This window comes from Papaver somniferum, chromosome 7 (assembly GCF_003573695.1).
Source record: "Papaver somniferum cultivar HN1 chromosome 7, ASM357369v1, whole genome shotgun sequence".
Lineage (NCBI taxonomy): Eukaryota > Viridiplantae > Streptophyta > Magnoliopsida > Ranunculales > Papaveraceae > Papaver > Papaver somniferum.
The window spans coordinates 60,779,962-60,802,300 of record NC_039364.1 but is presented as its reverse complement, the minus strand read 5'-3'; the positions used below and the strand labels follow the sequence as shown (position 1 = coordinate 60,802,300).

General features: G+C 36.3%; 1 protein-coding gene across 1 annotated transcript; it reads right to left on the bottom strand.

The window, feature by feature from the left end:
- Positions 1-5,712: 5,712 nt before the first annotated feature.
- LOC113297446 (TOM1-like protein 1) lies at positions 5,713-9,960 on the bottom strand. Its single transcript, XM_026545916.1, has 3 exons — positions 9,253-9,960; positions 8,552-8,791; positions 5,713-6,457 (listed from the first exon to the last, which is right to left on the bottom strand). Exons 1-3 carry the CDS (start codon positions 9,781-9,783, stop codon positions 6,035-6,037), a joined length of 1,194 nt encoding a protein of 397 aa, XP_026401701.1. The 5' UTR covers positions 9,784-9,960; the 3' UTR covers positions 5,713-6,034.
- Between the last annotated feature and the right edge of the window lie 12,379 nt (positions 9,961-22,339).

Sequence of the window (22,339 nt, the reverse complement as noted above, 5' to 3'; positions counted from 1 at the left end):
AATTTGTCACGTAATAGTGATCGTGTTTAACTATCCTAATTACATGATAACATATAATTATTCCTATCGCGGCTATATAATGTATTTCCTATGTCCCATTTTAGATGACACTATAAAAAAATCACATGTATTAAGAAAATAAAAGGTAAAAAGGTTCATTTTACTTTTAGATAATTTTTTTAATCAGTTATTACTCTTAATTCTCCATTAAAAAAATATATTAGTCCTAGTTTTCGATTCCAAAAGTATACATAATTCCAATATACGTGTGATCTTGGATTTTTGTTCAAAAGATACAAAAGTATCAAGTATATTGGTACAAAAAGGCAATAAAATATAGTTTATTTGTTTTTTTGCTACATTGCCAAACGGCTAAAAACTAATTAGACACTCTAATATCTCGCAACTCAACTCTACCAATAACATAAATAGCTAATAAATTTGAAATATCTCTAGGTGGATGAATAGTCCAAACACTTTACATTTTTTTTGATGCGGAAGTTTTCGCAAGGTAATCAACAACTGAATTTGACTCCCTATATATGTGGATGAATCTAATATCTTCAAATCTAGGTTGTTTTGCTCTTATTTCAGCTATCAAACCACGCAGAATCCATGGTGGTTTTGTCTTTTCTTTGTATATCATGGTACCAAGGAAGATTCACTTACGACCTCAAGCTTAGAAATACCCAACTCCATTTTCACCAGCTTACCATTTCGGGCTGCCCATACTTCTGCCAAGTTGTTATGGTTCTGGAATATATGCTTAGCATAGAAAGCATAAAAAGGCCCATTATCGCCATGAATAATGCCTCCAATACCTGCAAAATTTGAACCATTAGATATACCATCACTATTTAGCTGGAAATAACCATTTTCTGAGTATATCCATGTTATGTTTTAGTGGAAAAACATAACATGATTAAAAATGATCCAGTATATAAGATATCTACAAAACTCTCATAGTTTGGGTTAAGATTGATGAAAGATAATAATACACATATTTTACCTGCAATTATTCATAAGAATCATTGTATTTTTTGGGACCATTATTATTTTAAAAAATCATAAGTGTATCTAGGATATTAATGGAATCTAAAATAATCCAACTTGAATACCATGAATATTTAGTGATTCTATATACAAAAACAAATTAAATACTTAGTTATGTTTAGGACTTTTACCTGTACTTATAAATCATAATCCAATACGCATATATAGTAACAATAAAATAATAGTTAAAATAATTAGTGGTGTCATATTAGTGTTCAAAGGATTAGAAAAAATGATAACATAAATAATCATATTTCTTTTATGTCTGGATGATTTTTTTAGTATGTCAAACTTTTCGTCAAAAAGAAAGAAAAAGATAAAGAAAATAAACCTTAAAATAATCCGTTTTTTCTAAAGCATAATCACTTGTATTATTGATTTTCAAAATTTATTAATTTTTCATTGAAAACTTTCTACCTTCGAGAAAAGAGGAATGTAAACTGCTTTTTTGAGTTAGTATTTAATAAGGAAGAAACCTCTCGTTTAGGCATTAGCAACATGTATTTTTTATTCGCAAATTGAAAATAGTTTGTGTACGCGAAGATTTTTATACCAAAACCATACACCATTATGTGTCAATTATTTACTAGTTATACATAACTTTAATATGGTGTATATATAGACATCGTATGGTTGTGTATGGATTCAATGTATATATAGGAAAATCGCTTGCAAATAAGGACGAACTCTATCCTACTACCTTACACATTGACAATGCTAGGTTACGCCTAATTCTTTCTCGCAAGGTAAATTCAAATACAAGGGTGTATGAGATTAATATGTTTCATTTCAAAGGACAATTGTGTTGAGGATATTTAGAGCAATTATATGAGGAAAATTTCTCCCAATACCCTAAATTATAGAGAAAATCATTCGGCATGAAAAGCAAACTATTAGAGTATATAAAAAATGTACACAAGGTAGCCGAGGTGCAGAGAAGGACAAGGCAACCAAGTCAAGTGATCGTGTAGCCAAGACATGTACGGTGAAAACCAAGTCAAGCAACCGTGCAATAAAGGCATGCGAAGTGAATAACAAGTCAAAGAATAAAACTAGGATTGTTATCTTTCTAGGTATAATTCACTCTATAAATAAGACAAATCAATGATAAAACGATAAACAAGAAATAAATCTACATATCAAAACTATGAAGGAAAACGATGTTTAACGTGGTTCGATCATCTCGACCTACATCCATGGACGAAACCCTTTAGGGTGAAATATTATTGCCGATTGGATATCATTGAGAAAACAATATGACAAATCAATGAGAAAAGAATGAGAAAGAAGAAATAAATCTTCATACTAAAACAACAAAGGAAGACGATGTTTAACGTGGTTCGATCATCTCGACCTACATCCACGCATGAAACCCCTTAAGATAGAATATTATTGATCTTCAAAAGTATCTGAAATAGTTTTACAATTACATAAAAAAACTCTTCTTTATCGAGTAAATTAGACCTGGGAAGATAACTATTTTAGATTTATTCTTTGACTTGTTCTTTACTTCACGTGCCTTGATTGCACGGTTACTTGACTTGGTCTTCACTATACATGCCCTGGATACACGGTAGCTTGACTTGGTTGCCTCATGCTTCTCTGCATCTCGGCTACCTTGCGTATATTTGTTATGTACTCTAATACAAACACTTCATGGACATCTCTACTTTGGACCGCATACTATCTCGTTAGATTTTTAGCGCATCCAGATTATCCGTACAAAACGTAAAACCGAACAGACAAGATTTTATTTTTGATTGGGTGTACCCAAAAAAAAATAAACCAAAGAGTTTTTATGTATCCACCGCTTTCACAAATTTGTGGAAGATGATAAGGGAATTGCCATTTTTTATTTTCCTATTTCTCTGCTACAGTGCTTGTAATTCCCTACTTATTATAAAAATAAGGAAATTACCTTAAATGCCCCTAGATTAACCTCTAATATCATAATATGCCTATGTTCTTTTTTTTCTAACAATCTAAAATGTCATATTTGTTGACTTTTCCCTTTGACCCTACCAAATTAATCAATTTTGATTGGATAAGTCAATAACATCGATGAAAGTTACCTAACTACCCTACTTTAGGAGTTGGACACAAAATCGCCTCCTCCTCATTTTTCTCACATCTCCTCTTTCTTCTTATTTTTTTCACGAGAGGATCTCTGATCCTAAAAGAAAGAAAAAATCTTGGTTGATTAGGTTTTCTTCTCTATCAAAACTTTTTTTTTTTGATATGACTCGTCTGGATCTGACTGAAATCACCTGACTCGTCTGGATCTGACTCAAAAATATGTGCGTCACTGGCTTGGTCCAATGAGTCAGGGGCATTTTATTCTTTGATTCAAAATGGTCCAAATCAAGGGTGAGGTTTGACTCATGTCGCGAGTTAGACCTGATTCAAATTAGAAAACAAACGGTCTGACATTTGACTCGTGTCGAGTCAGATTCAGACATCGAGTCGGCAAAAAAAAAAAAACACTATAAATAGTGTGAAGACGATATCCATATCCATTGTTCTTCTTAACCTCTTCTCTGTCATTATTCTTTTTTTATTTTCAAACCCTAATTAGTAGAAATTGATGATGGGATATTTGGAATTGTTGGATGGAGTTGTATAAGGGATTTTCTTCTCTCAAATTTTTATTTGCAATGGTGCAATTTGGTTTATACTTTATGTATTAACATAATCGATTGAGGAAATTATATTTTATTGAATTTAATTTGTTTGTAAATGTGTGATGAATGATTAATTAATTTATTGGTTCGAAATTTCCAATTTTAAGGTAATGGGTTTGTGTTAATCAATTTAATGCATGTATATTTTAACTTGAGTTGATAAATTAGAGCTTACATATGTCAATTTGGGGATTTTTCTTAATTAGGGTTTTTGAGGAATATGGAGATTTTATTGTGCTAGTTAATGTATTATTGTTTTGAGAAATCAAAGGAACTTAGATAGACAGAAAATCGCTTCATTGTCTTCCTTATCCTTGTCCTTCTTCTTCTTCTTTTTTTCTAATGGCTTGTACGGTCTTAATAGAGATGTGAAATGTAACTGTATTTGAAGAAGTTGATGATTGTGGTTGTGATGGTGATGGTTTGAGAAGATTAGAAGATGATGTTAATGAAATTCGACCTGATTTAAGATGTTAATGAAATTTTGTTACCCTTATTCTGAATATGTTGCTGGTAAATTCGACTTATTCGAGTATTGTGGTTTAGTGGTGTAAATTGGGGAATAACAATTAACTCATGTGTGGACCCAGTCTTGTCTAACTCATTCATTCTCACTCGTCTGGCTCGTGGGTTTTTAAATCATTTAACAAGTGAGAGAATGTGACAGTTGCCGGTTAACAGTCGTTAGCCGTTTTTTTAGTATAGAAACGGGATGGGAAAGTCAAATTAAGGGCATATTAGAAAGTTTAAGAGGAAAACGAGTACATTTTAAAACACTGATAACCAAGCGGGGGCATTTTCCAAAAATCCCCTCAAAATAATGTGAGATGATATAATAGCATACAGTGATTGCTCTTAGAGACTAGGAATCTACAACCACTTGGCCTTTCTACTATGCACGAAACGGATATTATTCTCATTGGCCGTTTAACTTATTATAAAAATTCTTAATGAACCGTCTTTTATAACGATTCCAAAATTGCCTCTTATAAAATATTTGTATATCAGGTCTCACAGCATTCGGTTTGTAACCCGCGCTCCTAAAAAAGGGTCCAACATTTTCCTTTTAAGAATATCTTTGGAACAATACGGTTTTGGAGTGGTTTTTTTGACGGCTCGTTTAGAACCACTCAACTTATTAACCGGATTCCGGACCGCAACAAGTCATCAGAACATATATAAAAACATAACATAAAAATCGTGGTTTCATTGTACAGTACAGTTGTGGTGGTCACAGGCATTATGCATCCGCCGATATTTTGTCATTGAGACTCGAGAGGTAGAGAGATTTAGGGGGTCCAAATTGAATGACCCTTGCCTAGCGGGAACAACAAAAGATCGAAAACCCTAATCAATCAAGTACATTTCTATGAGTAGACTCCCCCTTTAAAGATATTGTCTACCAACTTCGTACCAACACCGCCCATGTGATACATTTCCATTCGGGAATCCAAGATGGAAACTGTCCTCACATAGGGAAATAATATGCCCGTTAATGATGGATAACTCGAACCCAACCTTAGTAGGGCCAAACCTCACTGAGAAGAGCAGATCTCGTGCAATCCGAGATTCTGAGTAACCAACCCATGCTGCCATGAACTTGAGTCGAGGTCTTTAATTCTTTGAAACATTCGTCAAACTCCCAAGTAAATAGTTTCGTCCAAAAACACATCTTTTAGATTGATAATTCGCAACAATTGCTCAGTTATGGCTTCTGACCAATTCGACGAGTACGAATTTGGCATAATTCGGCCATCTGCATTTTGCTAAAATCAGATAAAAAAGATTCTAAAACAGCAGCAACGAGAAACGATAGTGCTAAACTTCCCCACCCATTTCCCCCGTGAGGTGGGTGATAGACTGATAGCTAGCATTTTCGCAAAAAAAAATATAGTCGTGACTATAGATAATCCAAGTCGGGTCAACAAAGCGTTCAAGACAAAATAAATCTTTCTGTATATACCGTAGGTCAAGCCTGTCTATGAAAAGATTCTAAAACAGCAGCAACCAAAAGAAATACAGTCGTGCCTACAGATAATCCAAGTCTGGTCAACAAACCGATCAAGAATCAGTACACATAAAACAAAATAAATCTTTCTGTATATACCGGGGTCAAGCCTGTCTATGAACATTATACTTGCAGTAATATGCAGTTTAAAACAATTCTAACATGATGTGGTCAGAGAAGTTCTGTAACTTCCTTCTTATGAAGTTGCAAGTTTTCATCAACATTACTAAGGACATCATCAAGAAGACCTCACATGGCCTAAAAACACAGATTCTGCAAGTATCGTGAAAGTCTAAAAGCTGATAAGATCATCTTTTGGTTGTGATGGCTTCTTATTACCATCCTGCCCTGCCTCAGACGTAGCCCCTGATTTCCTGCCGAAGATCATTTCATCTAGATCATCCATCATGTCATCATTCTCACCCCCTCGTGGGATGCGAGAACCTGCTGATTTCCTGATCAAGGAATCTTCTTTACTGAGACGAGGGGATTCATCGGGTTCAACAGCTACGGGTATCATTGCGGGCTCTGCTTCAGCATGGGCAACAGATGGCTTCTTAAGTTCTTCATACTTGGAAAGGACCTTTTGGATTTCGTCATTGATATTCAAGGCTTCGAAGAGAACTGCTTCATTGTCACCTGCTGTCTCAATGATCCTTTGCACTGTTAATTGTGATTGGTGGCATTGTTGAAAGAGTGTCGTGGTCAAATCATCCTGTTTATAGAATTCAAAAAAAATCGAATCAGAATTCAGAGTGAAGCATCGAATGTGGTTGCAAGAACACAGGCGAGTTGCCATAGCCTCAATAACTCGTCATATATGCATATACACATTGTGATTATAATAAAACTTCAAGCTCTCTAGATAGAGATGCAATGACATCCATTACTTGCATACAGAACTGCATCAGAAGCATTTAGTCGCCCTCTATTTGGTACCTGCTGGAGTTATGGACCAATCAGTGCCTACAAACAGTTGTGTTGGCTTCTGTTACTGGCAAAAATTGAACCAAGGTGAAAATTGTCGGAGTAGTGGACCTGTGGTTCAACTGGAGCCTAAGAAATGTATGGTAACCAGAAAACTTGTCTGGTCAAATATAAGACGAGTTGCACCATTACACAGCACCGAGATGTTTTGAAGAGTAGTAATCCCATGCCTAGTCCATCAAGTGGTTAAATGCGGACAATATCAGTGCTATCAAGTGATTTACAACTATTGGGCATGTGATCATTGAGGGAAACATGGACCCACTCTTCTGAGTCCACCTAAAGCACCGATATTGTCCCCACTTAACCACCAACCTAGCTAGGTAGGAGAGGGGACTTACTAATTAATATTCCTCGGAAATTGATAATATGTAGTGATGCAACTAGTTTGTGTATAGACTTTCTTTCAACCCATGCAGGACTATCCTTATGCTCTACTTGAGCCAAAAACTCGAACAATATGAATGCAGGGAAAGCAAACTAGACAGTTGTGATAGCCACAGAAAGGTGCAAAAATATAGGAAACTCTAAGACTCCAAAATAATGTTAAGCATAACACTGCATAAAGAAGGATAGACTGGCACCTACAAAATTAAGTTCTAAGCAACAATTTCAGCTAGTGAAGTTAGTTTAATTCTCAGCCTCAAAATAATCTAGTCATTATACTTGAGTATAGTATTTCAGTGACATCCATCAGTTGGAAGAAGCTACAAGCAAGCCAGATAGGTCAAGTCCCAGCACGTCCAACTTTGATCAGAATTTTATCGCTATACAAATATCAGCATATCTGATGGTAGACTATAAGTCATTAAACAACGGAAGTTTCGTACAAACAAACATAAGGCCATGATCCTGGAACACCGGATTTTGACAAAGCCCTTTCACCACTATCTGCAACCATCGAACGATTTTGGACTCATGCACCCGTTAGCTTGGGGAGTGATACTTTAGCAAGTGATATCATTGCCAAATGAAGATAAACACAATGGTGGCTGAATTCAAGGATCAAGGCACTTCGACAAAATCTGGTGTCCCAAGATCCCGGACCCATATTACGGTGCTTTCGAGTAAGATTACAACCTAGCCTAAGATAGTAGAAACCACACATTTGCTTCCATGATTCCCCTGAACCACAATAGACCCACTAACTAGAGATGCCAAAGTACAGAACAATTCACTTGCACTTTGTCAAGGTTATTTGATTCGTCAATTAGTTAATACCAAGTATGTAAATCTTCCAATTTATTGATGTAGAATCAACATAAGGTTGCAATGATGAAGCACACTCAAACATTTCTTTAAGCACAATATACATGAAGGCATTAGAGAGAACTCTGGTGTACAGGAAATTAGTAAACTAGTGTGTTATATCATAGCCACGACAAGTCGGAACTAAACCTGAGAGCATCTCATTAATGACAGACAAACTATCAAGTGTAAGAAGCAGCAGCAACTGTTTCTCTAGGTTTTGAACCATACGTAAGGTGATGTATGAGCACAGATTCATTGAACAATTGACAGTTCAGTAAGTGACACAGTCTACTGAAAGACTAGACCAAAACAACTAACAGTAGTATCTCTCCAAATCGAAATAACTAACAAGAAAGCAGAAGAAAATTATGGAACTAAAATATCTTGAGCCTTTCCCACACTGCCCTAAAGTTGTTATATAAGGTGTGTATTACAGATCAGCTAACTGGCACAATTAAGTTATCTTCATTGCTATGAGAATTCTAGTCAACTCTTGAAAAATAGCATCTCATTGTTCCCAGTAAATTAACAACGAATTGAGCAAATTGACATTTGTAAAAAAAGAAATTACCTGTAACGCATCTTGTTGTGGAGAAGAGGATAAAACAGTTGAGAGAAGTTCAATACTGTTTCTGGCCACATTAAACTCCTCCTTTGTCTGTTCTGCAGATAGCATTGGCACTTGGTGTTTGTGAACCTCATGTGATCGAGTACTAATTACTTCTGACTCTGCAACAGTACGTGCAGGAGTAAAAATAGGGGCCAAACTCTCATCGTCACGCCGGAACCGAATGCCTCTTGATTTCAAACTCTATATAACACGAGATATTACAAAAAACAAAAAAAATTACGTAAGCCAAATGAATGTTTAAAACTTTTCATTCTTAGAACAATAATACGTCAGTGCTGTCCATGTTAATTCCAAATTCTTATTTTTCACAAGACACATAATAGCGATGATAGCAGCTAACGTTACTAGACAAACTGGCAGCTGATATGCGATGTTGTTCCTTAAGTAACACCTTTAGTCAATGAAGTTCAAAATTAGACATTCAAAATTAGACACAAATGAAATAGGATGAACAACCCTAATTAAACTTTTTACAAACAGTTCATGTTTTTACTTCAAAGACAACCACTGTCTTCCTTTTTTGTTCCAAGTTTCCTATTATCTTTCTAGGGTATGGAATAATCAGTTCAAAGGGTTTCCTAAGGTAAGCTCAAACGAAGGAATCTGTAATCATATAAACGTTGCACATATTAAATATATACCTTATAAGTTTCTTCATAAACGGGTAGATATCGAAGTTCATTAGCCGATTCACCCCAAGCTTCAATCAAAATAAGCGCTTTGTTCAGATTGTTGACAACAGTTTGAGGATCATCAATAAGTTTAACCATCTCATCCAAAACCCTTTCAGCAGCAACTTCAGAAAAAGCTTTCTCACAATTTTTCACACAAGTTTCAAGTAAAACTAAACTCAAATACTGAACCCTAGGATTTTTCAATACAATTCTTTTCTTAATTCCACGAATAAAATCAACAGAATTAATCCGTTCACTATTAATCATATCACAGATCTCAAGATTAGTAGCCCAATCAGGTTGATCTAATGTCTCTGAAGTTGCTTCTTCAACAAATTTATCAGCTTGATTTGATCCTCCTACTCCGCCTTGAAATAGTTCTTTCATTTTAAAACTCATCGAGTTCATTCCTGCTGTCATCTTTTTACCTATTTCAACTCCTTCGATCTTCAATTTTCCCCCAAAAGCACTCACTTTTTCCATCAAGTTATCACTCATCTTTCAAAACCCTAATTTCGAACTCAACAAGAAACTTGACTGAAGAATACCTAATCTGCAAAACCCACGTAGGGTTTCTCAAGAATCAATACTAAACCCTAGAAAATTACTTCGAGATCAAATCAAAATTTTAGACCCTGTTTGATAGCGTTTTGTAAAACTGTTTTCAGTTTTCAAAAACAGAGAAAATAGAAAACACTTAGAAAACGTGTTTGGTAGCTGTTTTTTTGAAACGTTTTCTACCCGTTTTTTGTTTTGGAAAATAGCAAAAACGAAAACAATTTTTTATTGTTTTCATTGTTTTCTTCATTTTTCCTTCAAAAACGAACAGAGAAGAAACCCAAAGGAGAGGCAATGTTGAAGCCGTAAAGTAGGTGATGGATGTGCGAGATTATGAAGATCAGATGTATGTTGAAATGGGTTTTCACTCGATGTGATTTTGCAGCTACAGAGAAGTCGATACATCAATTGTCGTGAATGGTCTTGTATTGAGATTGAATTGGCAGCGGTGAAGTTAGGTTCCAACAGGTTGAACTTGGCCGAACTGTTTGATTAACGGTGGTCTGGTGGTAATGCCAGCTTAAACTACAAATGCTTGAGAGTTTGGGTTTGTATGGGACTGCTGGTAGTGCTAAATCTCGAAATTGCAGGTCAAACAAGATATAGGAGGCGCCTCATACAACCAGCTGAAGGATGCCTCTGGATGCATTGAAATTGCGCTGCAGTTGCTCGCAGAATTGCCTGAAAGAAGAAATACGAAGGAAGGGTACAACTGCGTGAATGATTGGGTTTCTATGGGTCTATCTGTTGATGGAAATGCTAATAGAAAAGTAGCAGGAAATGAAGAGCTCACTGCCGTTGATGTTGGCAGCTATTGAGGAGTTCTCAGCAGTTCTAATTAGTATGAGTTTGTGCAACCAGTGGTGGTGGCTGAGAGAGGTCCAGATAATGGAAGATGGGTTCCGTACTGAATTGATTTTAACGGAAGCAGCTCTTTGCAGTGGAGATAAACTATTTGCAGACGTGGGTGGATTCTAAATCTGCAGTGAACTGAGGTTCAGTCAAATAGAATGTGAATCTAGATGTGGATGTTATATGAAATGAAGCAGCAAAGAAAGGGATCAACAACTGCAGTGCTGCCATCAACTGCAGCGAAGAAAGGAAGAACATGGGTTTACTCTCCAACTGGCAGTGGGCGGAGGTCGTATGGGGTGGGGAGCTTGGACAACTGGGGATGATTTGTATGAGCTGTTGACGCTGTATAGAGAACTCGGACACGAGAGAAGATGGAAAATGGAGTGAAGGCTGTGAAGCCTGGAATCTGTTGGGTAGATGTATTTGAGTTGTTAGCTTTAACTTATAACTAATTTTAAAAAATATGTTTTTAAAAGCAATCGTACCAAAAAACTTCTAGAAAATGAAAATAATGAAAACAACATAAAACTATTTTTGAAAACTGTACCAAACAGTCTCTTAGTTCTTCTTCGCTCTCAGTTGTGTTTTTGACTCCCAACTATGGGTACTTATTAAATTGGTACTGTGGGTTCGCTAAACCGGGTGGAGAATCGCCTATGACGAGAAAAAAGCTAAGGTGTAGAAAACTCCTTATGAGATTGGTAATGAGACCGACGACGTTAAGTAGACAAAAGATAAACGTGAATGCGATTTTGTTTTACCAACGTTAGAGAAAGGATATCAAATGAAAGCTAGTCGGTTGGTTGATGGAGTCGTGAAGTGGAAACGAAGAAACCTATGTAATCGGTTGTTTTTTCTTCCTTTTTAAATAGTCAAACACGCGTTTGCGCCGAGGTCCACAGTTGAAACCTCTCTCCTACCGTGCCGGCGATACCATGAATTCACGAGGCTTAGGCTGGGTTTTATTTTATTTTTTTTAAAAAAAAGTTTTTATCAGGCTAGGATTTTCAGCAGTTATCACACAAATTACATGATGCTTTGCATCTGAAACAATTACCTCATTTTCTTTCGTATGAAAAGAGGAAAACCAGCAGTCCTCGAGCTGTTAACATAAGTTGAGAACTGGGAACCGGTATTGTTGAGCAGACTCTCGGTTTCCTCCATACTTGAGGCTAATTTCTATGGGTTAGATTGAAGTGTTAGATTGGCCAAAAAGTGTTGCAACTTAAGAAAAAAGTGTTGGAAAAAAGTTAACAGTGATAGTTGATAGTTCTCTCACCTAGCAAGTGCTCGCAGTCCAACTATCAGCGAGATTGAAACGCTGAACCGTTCGGCGCTCAAAAAGTGACATTAACGCCGAACCATTCGGCGCTCTATATATTTTACTAATTTTGAGAGAGAATGTGATGGAGAGAGAAGAAAAAGAGGAAGAGAAAGGGGGGGAAAAGAGGGAGAACGTGATGGAGAGAGGAAAAAAAGGGGGAGAGAGAGGAAAAAATTGGAGAGAGAGAGGAAAAAGGTGGATAGAGAGATAATGATTAGTTTTTTAAAAAAATAAAATTATGTAGCGCCGAACCATTCGGCATTTAGCGATGTTTTATTCAGCGTTTCGCTGCTAGATTAACAATACCATAGGACTTAGGAGGTTTCCCAGGCTGACGTGGATGACCAATCTAACAGCTAGATATCTAGCCCATAGGACTAAGCCTAACACATTGTTACAGAAATTAGTGATAAGTTTATATATACATTGTTTTAAAAACCTACATGACTGAAAAATAAGTTGCGGAAGATAATCATTATCAGTCTGTTACGGTAATATGGTCCCATAACCTATCACAATTACAATATGTGCTTAACATGGCCAAATTGACTGCTAAATAATTATCCATATCATTGATTGTTTTTCAGGTGTCAATCTCAAAAACTTCCTTCCCATCATGGTTTAGAGTGAGTCTTTCTTCAATCTTCTCTGCATGCAGACTTCTGATCAGCTTTATTACTCGGCCAAAATTTGATTTGAATTCCATTCTGCTTCCTAATTCCACTGCCCAGTTGTATGCATCAGTTACTACCTTTTTTTCACTTCATCAGTGGAGCTTTGCTGAAGGTTTGCCCCTCTAGCTCCCATGCACTTTCTTGTATGATCAAAGAGAAGCATTTCCATTCCAAAGGAGTTAGTTACATTGTTCAGAATATAAGCTACATTTATTTGCAGATTGAATAGCATCGGGGTCTTCCAAATTATTATGAATTCAATAACTTGAGATTCAGCTTCTTCCTTAGTATATTCAACATGCATTGGATTGTTTTTCTGTTTGGATCTAGCTGCCTTGTTTGTGTTAATATACGTTATGATATCCTTTGCTATGATTCTAGCATTTGGAGTTTGTTTATTAAATGTCAGGTTGCACCTAGCTTTTCATATATGCCATATTACTATGGCACATAGCTCTGGCCAGCCAATATGGTTTTCCTCATTTTTCCTAACAAGGAGAATAGATGTGAGTCTGTCGTGGAAATCCCATTTTTGATGTATAACTTCATAGGGATCAAAATGGATCTCTTTCCAAACTTGTTGTACCAAAGGACAATGGATAAACAGGTGTGATATGGATTCATTTTTTCTATTACAAATTTCGCAAGTAGTATCTATACATCTCATATGTTTTCCCACTCTTTCCCCAGTTGGGAGGATGGAGTGAACAACCTTCCATAAGAAAACTTTGATAGAAGGTAAGACTTCCAGGTTCCAAATAGCTAACCAGTTTTTTGCATTTTGTCTTGATTGACCTTTGTGAGTCAGTTTATTGTAAAAAGATTCCACAGTAAACTATCCATCTTTTGTCGGATGCCAAGTTACTCTATCCTCATGACCAATGTGAACTTTGGTAGTTGTTATTTTGTTGGCTATGTTATTGTTGAATAGACTATCTATAAGTGGACTATTTCATTGATTATTGTTGATCATGAGATCAACAACTTTTTCAATATTGACAGGCCAATTTTTGGGTTTGATGATTTGATCATTTAGACCAGTTAACCAATTTTTTGCTCATATGTTTATTTTATCTCCAGAACAAATCTGTCATTTTCCAAATTTTAGGATATTAGCAATTCCTGATGGGATGCCTTTCCAACCTTAGAGTCAGTTGGTTTAGGTATGACTGACATATGCATTATGTCCTCCTTATCAAAATATTTTGCTCGCATTACTTGAGCTCCTAAAGTGTTACGATGTTCCAACATTCTCCAACCTATTTTAGATGAGATAGCACTATTGAACTTTTCCATATTTATGAAGCCTAAACCACATTCCTCTAGGGGTTTACAGACTCCTGTCGAATCTTTGAAATAGATTCCTTTTGGTTTTCCTTCCTCTTTTCCCCAGAAAAAATATCCCTTTGGATTTTATTCGTTTCCTCAATAGTAGTTTTTGAAATTTTTGAAAGTACTCATATGGTAGTTAGTCATGCATGGTGGAAGTTACATGTTTTATCAGGACCTTTTTCCCATCTGGATTTATTGTTTTGTTCTTCCATCCTTTCATTTTATATTTCATACTATCAATCACTGGGCATATATCACACCAACTAGGGGTATTTTTAAGGGGGCAGTTCTCATCTTATGTATTTGTTATTTGTGTGGAATTTTTTTCAACAAACTTGGGAAATTTCGAAAATGAAAGGCTTATAGGGGGCTGCACGTATCACAAACCCCACCTATTTTACATTTGATGTATGCAGATGACGTGCTAATCATTTATCATCTCCGGAAAGTAGTAACCATATGGTACCTCAATAGGCTGGCTAATTAAAACAATAAAATCCACAATTATAATTTATTCAAGGCTAGAGCAACATTAAGTGGACAAACTTCATCAACTTTTGAATATGCCATCCACTGCAACCCTTCAACCTCGGAGTCCACTTCAAGCAGGGGAGAACATCTCGTCACATTATTCCACCTTTATTTCAGCGGTTGTCATGAAATATGAAAGTGGGTGACAAAATGTTCAACACCGGCTGGGAGGTTTGTCCCCATTAACACTTCTCCTACCCTTATTTTTAATCACCTTATGCATACGCAACTTCTTCCACCCACGTGCATAAACAAACAAATCGTATCACCAGAAACTTTTATGGGGACATGAAGTTGCAGTTAGAAAGCTTCACCCTTTGGTTTGCGATAACCAAATCCAAATTCGAATGATGGCTAGGCATTAGGAAAAGCAACGATCACAACAAGACCTTTCTAAATAAAATAGCTTGCAGTATGACTGAGTAACCTGGCTCCATCCGGACTCAATCACTGAGTATATATCACTCCAACTCGGGGTATTTTTAAGGGGACCAATTATCATCTTATGTATCTGTTATTTGTGTGGAATTTTTTTCGACAAACTTGGGAAATTTAGAAAGTGAAAGGCTTATAGGGGGTTGCGCGTATCACAAAGCCCCACCTATTTTACATTTGATGTATGCAGATGACGTCATCATCATTTATAAGGCATCTCCGGAAAGTAGTAACCATATGGTACCTCAATACGCTAGTTAATTAAAACAACAAAATCCACAATTAAAAATTATTCAAGGCTAGAGCAGCATTAAGTGGACAAACTTCATCAACTTTTCAATATGCCAACCACTTCAACCCTTCGACCTCAGAGTCCACTTCAAGCAGGGGAGAACATCTCGTCACATCTTTGCACCTTTAGTTCAGTGTCTGTCATGAAATGCGAAAGGGGGTGAAAAATGTTCAACACCAGCTGGGAGGCTTGTTCTCATTAACACTTCCCATGCCCTTATTTTTAATCACCTTATGCATACACAAATTCTCTCACCCACGTGCATAAACAGGCGGATCGTATCACCAAAAACTTTTTATGGGGGCATGAAGTTGCAGTTAGAAAGCTTCACCCTTTGGGTTGGGATAAATCAACCAAATCCAAAATTGAACGAGGGTTAGGCATTAAGAAAAGTAACAATCACAACAAGACCTTGCTAAAAAAAAAAAGTTTACAGTATGACTGAGCAACCTGGCTTCATCCGGGTCAACCTTTGTAAAGACAAATATCTTATACAAAAATCCATTTTTCAATACACAATAGCCAACCCATCATCAAGTAGTTCACAATGGAAGCAATTGGCATTCATCATACCTACATTTAAGCACCGTATCGAAAATGGTTTGATAACCCCTATCCAAGCCAACTGGATCCTGCAGTTTACAAATCTTGATCATGCAAAATCTTATCATATCCATACAGTGACAAACATCATAAATCAGATTTGAAAAGGAGATGTTACCTAATACACTAACAACTTTTTCGTTCGTGAACCTATGTGGACAATCCTTGTAAATTATATAAGTTAGGTTATAAAACTATATACAAGATTGTTTAACAAGGTAAACTTAATATGTGCCTGAACTCTACGCGAACTGAAATCCAAATATAACAAATTTTTAATATATATTTCAAGACACGAATTCACAAGAAATAATCTTGTAGGTTCTATACAGTTATGTAACCAATGGTATTTCAACTATAAATATGAAATAATATAATATGGAAAAGAAATAACAAAAACATCAAAAAATTTGTTAACGAGGAAACTACAATACTGTAGAAAAATCCCATGACCTAGTCCATATTGAACACACGCTAATTTAAAATGTTACACCAATTACTTGCTATTAGATTTCGAACTAGATGTAATACCTTGCTTCAGTTGTATTCATGCAGCTGTAAAACTCCTAGCAGATCACTGATTCTCTTTAGGAATTCCTCTTGTAAATCTAATAACATAACTCTGGTTCTCTTTATAAGATGCTCTTGAAAAATCTTATAGCAGAATGTTAATTCCCTTTAGAAGATGTTCCTCAACAATTAGGGTTTACACGTTCGGTAACCTAATTAATTTTACCTCACAAGATCAACTAGAAATATTCTAGAGATATCTTGATCTATCAAATCCAGGTTTTATGAAAAATAATCGTTGAATGGTCTTATAACAGAAGCGGAGAACCTTATAATTGACAAGGATTATTATAACCACCTAGATACAGTAGAGCTGCACATGAGCCGGTACAGTCCGGTTTTCTGTTGGAACCGGTACCTGTACACGGAGTTGACCGGTTCTTCAATTTGAGGACCTGTACCTGTACCTGGACTTGTACCTGTCCCGGTAAGACCGGTCCGGTTCCACTCCGGTACCGGTTTTTTATCTGAATTTTGAAACACACAGTAATATAGTATGTATGACAGTAAAGTAACAACCTAAGAGTCTAAGACTAAGTTCAACATTACAAAGTTCAAAATAACAAAGGTTTAAAACATCACAGTATCAGTGAATCACACTTTAAGTTCAAAGTTCAACATTAAAACATAGTACTAAAAAGTAAAAACAACATTTCCATAAGTCTGCGACAAGAAATGAAATGTAATCCTTGCAAAGGATGGGGGACTTCTCGAACAATGGCACTGGCTGCACTGACACGGAGTTTACATCAAGCTTCTTTTAGCAGAGAATCCCATATGGCTGCAACATGGAACAAAAAAGTAAAACAAGAAAGTAAGCAAGCAATACAAGAAAACTTGAAAAGTAAGTTCTATTAAATAGAAGAAAACCTAATATATTACCTGCCTCATCTTCAACAACATCATCAGGTATATAGTCACATAGAAGATCAAGAGCAATGGGCTTTTGAAGAAATCTTTGTGTACAGAGCAATGCTTCGACTGTCCTTGTAGACATAGAAGCTCTCCATGGAGTCAGCACGCGCTTCCCGGTGCTAAAAGCTGATTCAGAGGCCACTGAAGACACATGCATGGCTAATATATCTCTTGCCATGTATGAAAGTATCTTATACCTGCTTGCATTAGCCTGCCACCAAGCCAATATGTCAAAATGGTCAGGTTGACCTATTTCACGCATTCCACCTTCAATTACATCTGTCAAATACCTGTCGAGCTCAGTTGTTCTTGCCTCTTCAACACAACTTGGGGTGTCCCAATGTTGTTTCCTCCTTGATTGAATTCTAGCAAACAGACCAACAGATTGCACACTAACTGGATAAGCAACAGTATGAGCATCACTACTTGACCCCTCCTCATGAACTGAATACAAGGACTTATAATCTTCAAAGAGTTCCTCAAATTCTAATTTCACCTTTCTCATAAATCTTTGAACCTCCCATGTATTATTCTCATACAAACAATTAAGAGTAAATTCCAAACCCTTTTGTTTCTCTCTTGGATTTAACAGATGAGCAATAAACATTACAGAATTCATTGATTTATACACACCCCAATACTTATGGTACTTAGCACACATTAGACGAGACATACGAGCAATAAAAGGATCTGATGCTACATTGTTTCTAAATTCTACTAATTGTTCATTGATGAGTAACAATTTCCATAAGAACATATGAGTAGTGACTTGTATAGATGCAGAAAAGTTGACAGTAGCATCGAAGAATACCTTTAGACACTTCACAAGACCTCTAGCATATTTCCAATCTTCTTGATAAGGAGCATGTTGACGAGGAATCTTTTTCTTCTTATTCTGCTTTGCCTTGTTCTTGCTTGTTGGATCCAACTCCTCAACCTCTTCTTCCATATCCTCAACCTCTTCCTCTTCTTCCATATCCTCAAACACGTCTTCTATGACAACATTACTAGCTATAACTTCTTCAATATCAGCATCAGTAGGTAAAACAGATTCTTTTTCTTGCTCAAACATAAACCTCTGTTGAAAGTCCTTATCAATCTGTGCTAACATTGCAAAAACTTTTTCATATTTTTCAGCAGCATCTAACATCAAGTAAGTGCTACTCCATCTAGTATACACATCTAAAATCAGAGATTTCTTACAATCTACCTTTGCTAGAGAAGCACATTGTTTAAATTTTTCGTGCCTAGAAGGAGAACTAAGAACGTATGTTACAACTGACCTTATTCTTCTAACTGATACATTAAAGAGCCTTACTGCATCTTTTATGACAAGAGCAAGAACATGGGCTGCACACCTCACCCGGAGAAAGAACAAAACAAAAAGGACACTGTCAAATTCAATGCTTAAAAATGCAACACAAAAAGATACTCAGAGAAGCTATGTTCATGAAACTGTCAGCATTTATATCTATATTTCAGTAGCTCAGTTGACAACAAACCAAAACTGAGAAACTCAAACTTAACATGATTTCAGTGCATTTTATCTAAAGCAAGACATTACATGAATAACAAGTGCAGAACATGATAAGAATGTAACATGGAATGCATAACATGATAGAACGTAATATGGACTTACATGTAAATATTTGGCTCTAATTGGTGATCATGTCCATTTAATGACAACATTCTTCAAATGCTCAATAGCCACTTTATTTGCGCTAACATTGTCTAGAGTGACACCAAATACATCTTGTAGACCCCAATCCTTCAAACAATCCACCATCTTCTCACCGATTGCATTACCAGTATGACCTTCAACTTGGCAGAACATGAGTATTCTCTTTTGTAGCTTCCAGTTCTGATCAACATAATGAACGGTTACACAAATATAGTTATAATTATTTGGTGATGTCCATGTGTCCGTTGTCAAATATACCCTCTGCTTAGATGTCAAGAAATAAGTTTTTAGGATATTCTTCTCTTCTACATACATCTTCAATGCATCCCTATAAATTGTCATACGCCCTGGAACCTTGAATCTAGGCTCTGCCACCTGCATCATTGCCACAAAACCTGACCCTTCTACTGCTCTAAAAGCTATTTCATCCCTGATTATCCACTCAACAAAAGCCCTTCTTAACTTTTCATAGATGTAAGAATGAGCAACAAGTTTACCATCTTCACCTGGTTTTGGGGGTGGCATCAACAGAGTTTGTTGTCCCTTGTCTTTCTCTACCTTCCTGTTTGGATTTTTAATGCATCTCTTCAAATGCTTATGTAATCCAGAAGTTCCATGTACGTCATTGTCAGCAGCATACAATCCCTTGCAATGATGACATTCAGCTTGAACGTCACTTATCCTGGTCATCTCCAACCAAACTTTAGACCTCACTTTACCATGCTTCTTTTTACTGTCACCAACTTCAGTTGTACTTGTTGGCGTAGGTTCAGTTCCATCTGTGTTAGATGCAGCTTGAGAGGTGATCCAACTTCAGTTGTATTTGGAGTTTGAGTTGAACTTGGTGTAGGAACAGTTTCTTTTGGTTTTACACAAACAACAATGCTATTACTGGAATCATCTGGTACTTTGCGCTTCCCCATTTAACACCTCAAAGGCCTGCAAGAGAAGTAAAGAACATTATATGCAGTATATTAGCCTTATATACTTCAAGCACTAGTTCCTTACAAGAGTGAAAGGTGCAGAACAAGAGTGAATTACTTGCAATAACAATTCATCCAAAACAGAAATAAGAAAATTAAAATGCAAGAGAGATTTTCTTCACTATTCTCTACTAGTAGTATTAACAAAACAAAAGAGACCCTCTGCAAGACTGCAATTAAATATAGAGATAAAAACAAGACATCTAAACAACAGAAACAACAAAAGAAATCCAAATTCAATCAAAATTCATTTCATTAATTCATAATTCCATATTAAATTCCATATCAACTAAATATAAATATACAGAGCAAACAAATTACAAATCCAGAATTCCGTAAATAGTACACTAACAAGCAACAATCCAATCAATCTTAAAACTCCAATTGATTCATGATTAAACAAGAACCCAAGATTCAGTTAGGGTTTCATCATCCTTGTTAATTCTTTCATTCAAATTACGTAATTATAGAAACCATAAGAAACCCAGAAAAGATCTATCACTTTATAGAGATTCAGTAGAAAAAAAAAAGCAAAGAAAATTTCTAAATTTTCTAATCACCAGATTATGTAAACAAACAGAACCAAAATTGAGATTCAAACCAGGACTAACCTTGAATCTGTGGGGGAGTAAAAATTGATACCTATGAACAAAGAGATTTGACGATCTGTGGAGAACTGGAGATTGAGTGAAAACCCTAAGTGCTGTGAGACTAATGTTGTTCTCTTTCAGACAGAGAAAGAAAAAAATGAAATGAAATTGGCTCGAATATAGTATATATACTAAACCTAGGAGGGACGGCTAGGATCTAATATCATAGAAAATATCAACGGCTTTAATTTACCAGGACTTTGGGTCCGGTACAGGCCGGGACTACCCCAAGAACCAATACCTGTACCGGCCTCCTCCGGGTATCATCTTTCAGAACCGGTACATGTACCGGTAACTCTGGGTCCGGTTCGGTTCAACTCCGGTTCTTTCGGTTCCGGATCGGTACAAGTTAAATGGACCAGGTCTTGTGCAACTCTAAGATACAGGTTCAGTAACTACCAAAGGATAAGATAGCTTGTCCGGTGCTTTACGATTCCCAAGTAAAGTTTTCAAAATCTCAATCTTGGTCGTGAAGAACAATGATATAGAAAATAACCTTATGCAACACACACATAATTTTACAAGGGGTAGTTTGTGTAGCTACATGAAACCTCCTTTTATAGTGAATGACTAAGGCTAAGTTGCTTAGAATTTAAGACACCTTGTCTAAGGAAAGAAAACATCAAAAACATGACTAAAATATCATAAAGTCATGGTATGGAAATTTAGTTGGCGAACTGAACTTTTGGCTGCACTTTTCAGCTTTAGCAAATCACTAATAACTTTTTCGTAAGAACTCGAAATTAAGCGATTCTTGGCTCATTGGTTTGACATCCTCATTCATTATAACATGGAGACCTTTCCAAGGTCAATGGTTATTCTAACTAAAGTCTAAGGCTCAAAACTCCTCGGGTGTGCAGGAATTGTTAAGAGTGAGCACTTTGTTTAGATAGATAGAGAGGTAGAATGTGACAAATCGGAAAATTATGTATGTGGCGAAGGATTTAAAAAAGACGCCTACGGCACGGCGATGCAGGCCGAAACTCCCCAATGCGCAATTCGTAAACGTGGTTGATAGGTGTCTAAAACACCTTAATATTTATCTATTGTTTATGATTTATTTGCTAAGTTTTCTTGTAAATTATGTATCTTATGTTTGTTTTTGAGTATTTAGGTACTTTGGAGTCATTTGGAACAAAAGAAGAAGAAGAAGGCAAAAAGATGCAAATGCTGTTGGAGGCGGATTATTTCTCATTGTTTGCTTTTATTTCTTCATCTCTGTCTGAAAAGTATGTCGGCTTTAGTGATGCAATTTTTGTCTGAAAAGCACGAATGCTCTAGTGATGAGTAGAAATTGAAGAGATGAAGTGGGTTTGAGAAGTAAGAGGCGGATGCTGCTGGTGGAGGAACTCGAGAGAAGGTGAAAGCGTTCAGTTGGGAGCATAAAGGGCGGAATCATCACAAAAGGGCTGCATCTAGTTGGCCTTTGTCCTATTTTTGGGTGCCTAGAATCAATCTGAGGTTGACCCTTATCTATTTCACTTGGGTGGCTATATCCACTCTCATTTTACTACAAACCTAAATTTCAGAGAGAACAAAATCATTGGTTTTTATTTCTTCACCTGAAACCAAATGGCGGCTTTATTATCGATCTGAGGAAGGAAGAGAGAAATCAGTAAAGAGATGCAGAAATTCAGAGAGAACAAGGAGC

Excerpts from the sequence above, each read along its gene's own strand:
- LOC113297446 (XM_026545916.1), bottom strand. The coding sequence starts at position 9,783 with ATGAGTGATAACTTGATGGAAAAAGTGAGTGCTTTTGGGGGAAAATTG. Across the intron at positions 8,792-9,252 it reads TTTATGAAGAAACTTATAAG|AGTTTGAAATCAAGAGGCAT; the intron begins GTATATATTTAA and ends CGTGTTATATAG. Across the intron at positions 6,458-8,551 it reads CACAACAAGATGCGTTACAG|GATGATTTGACCACGACACT; the intron begins GTAATTTCTTTT and ends TTCTATAAACAG.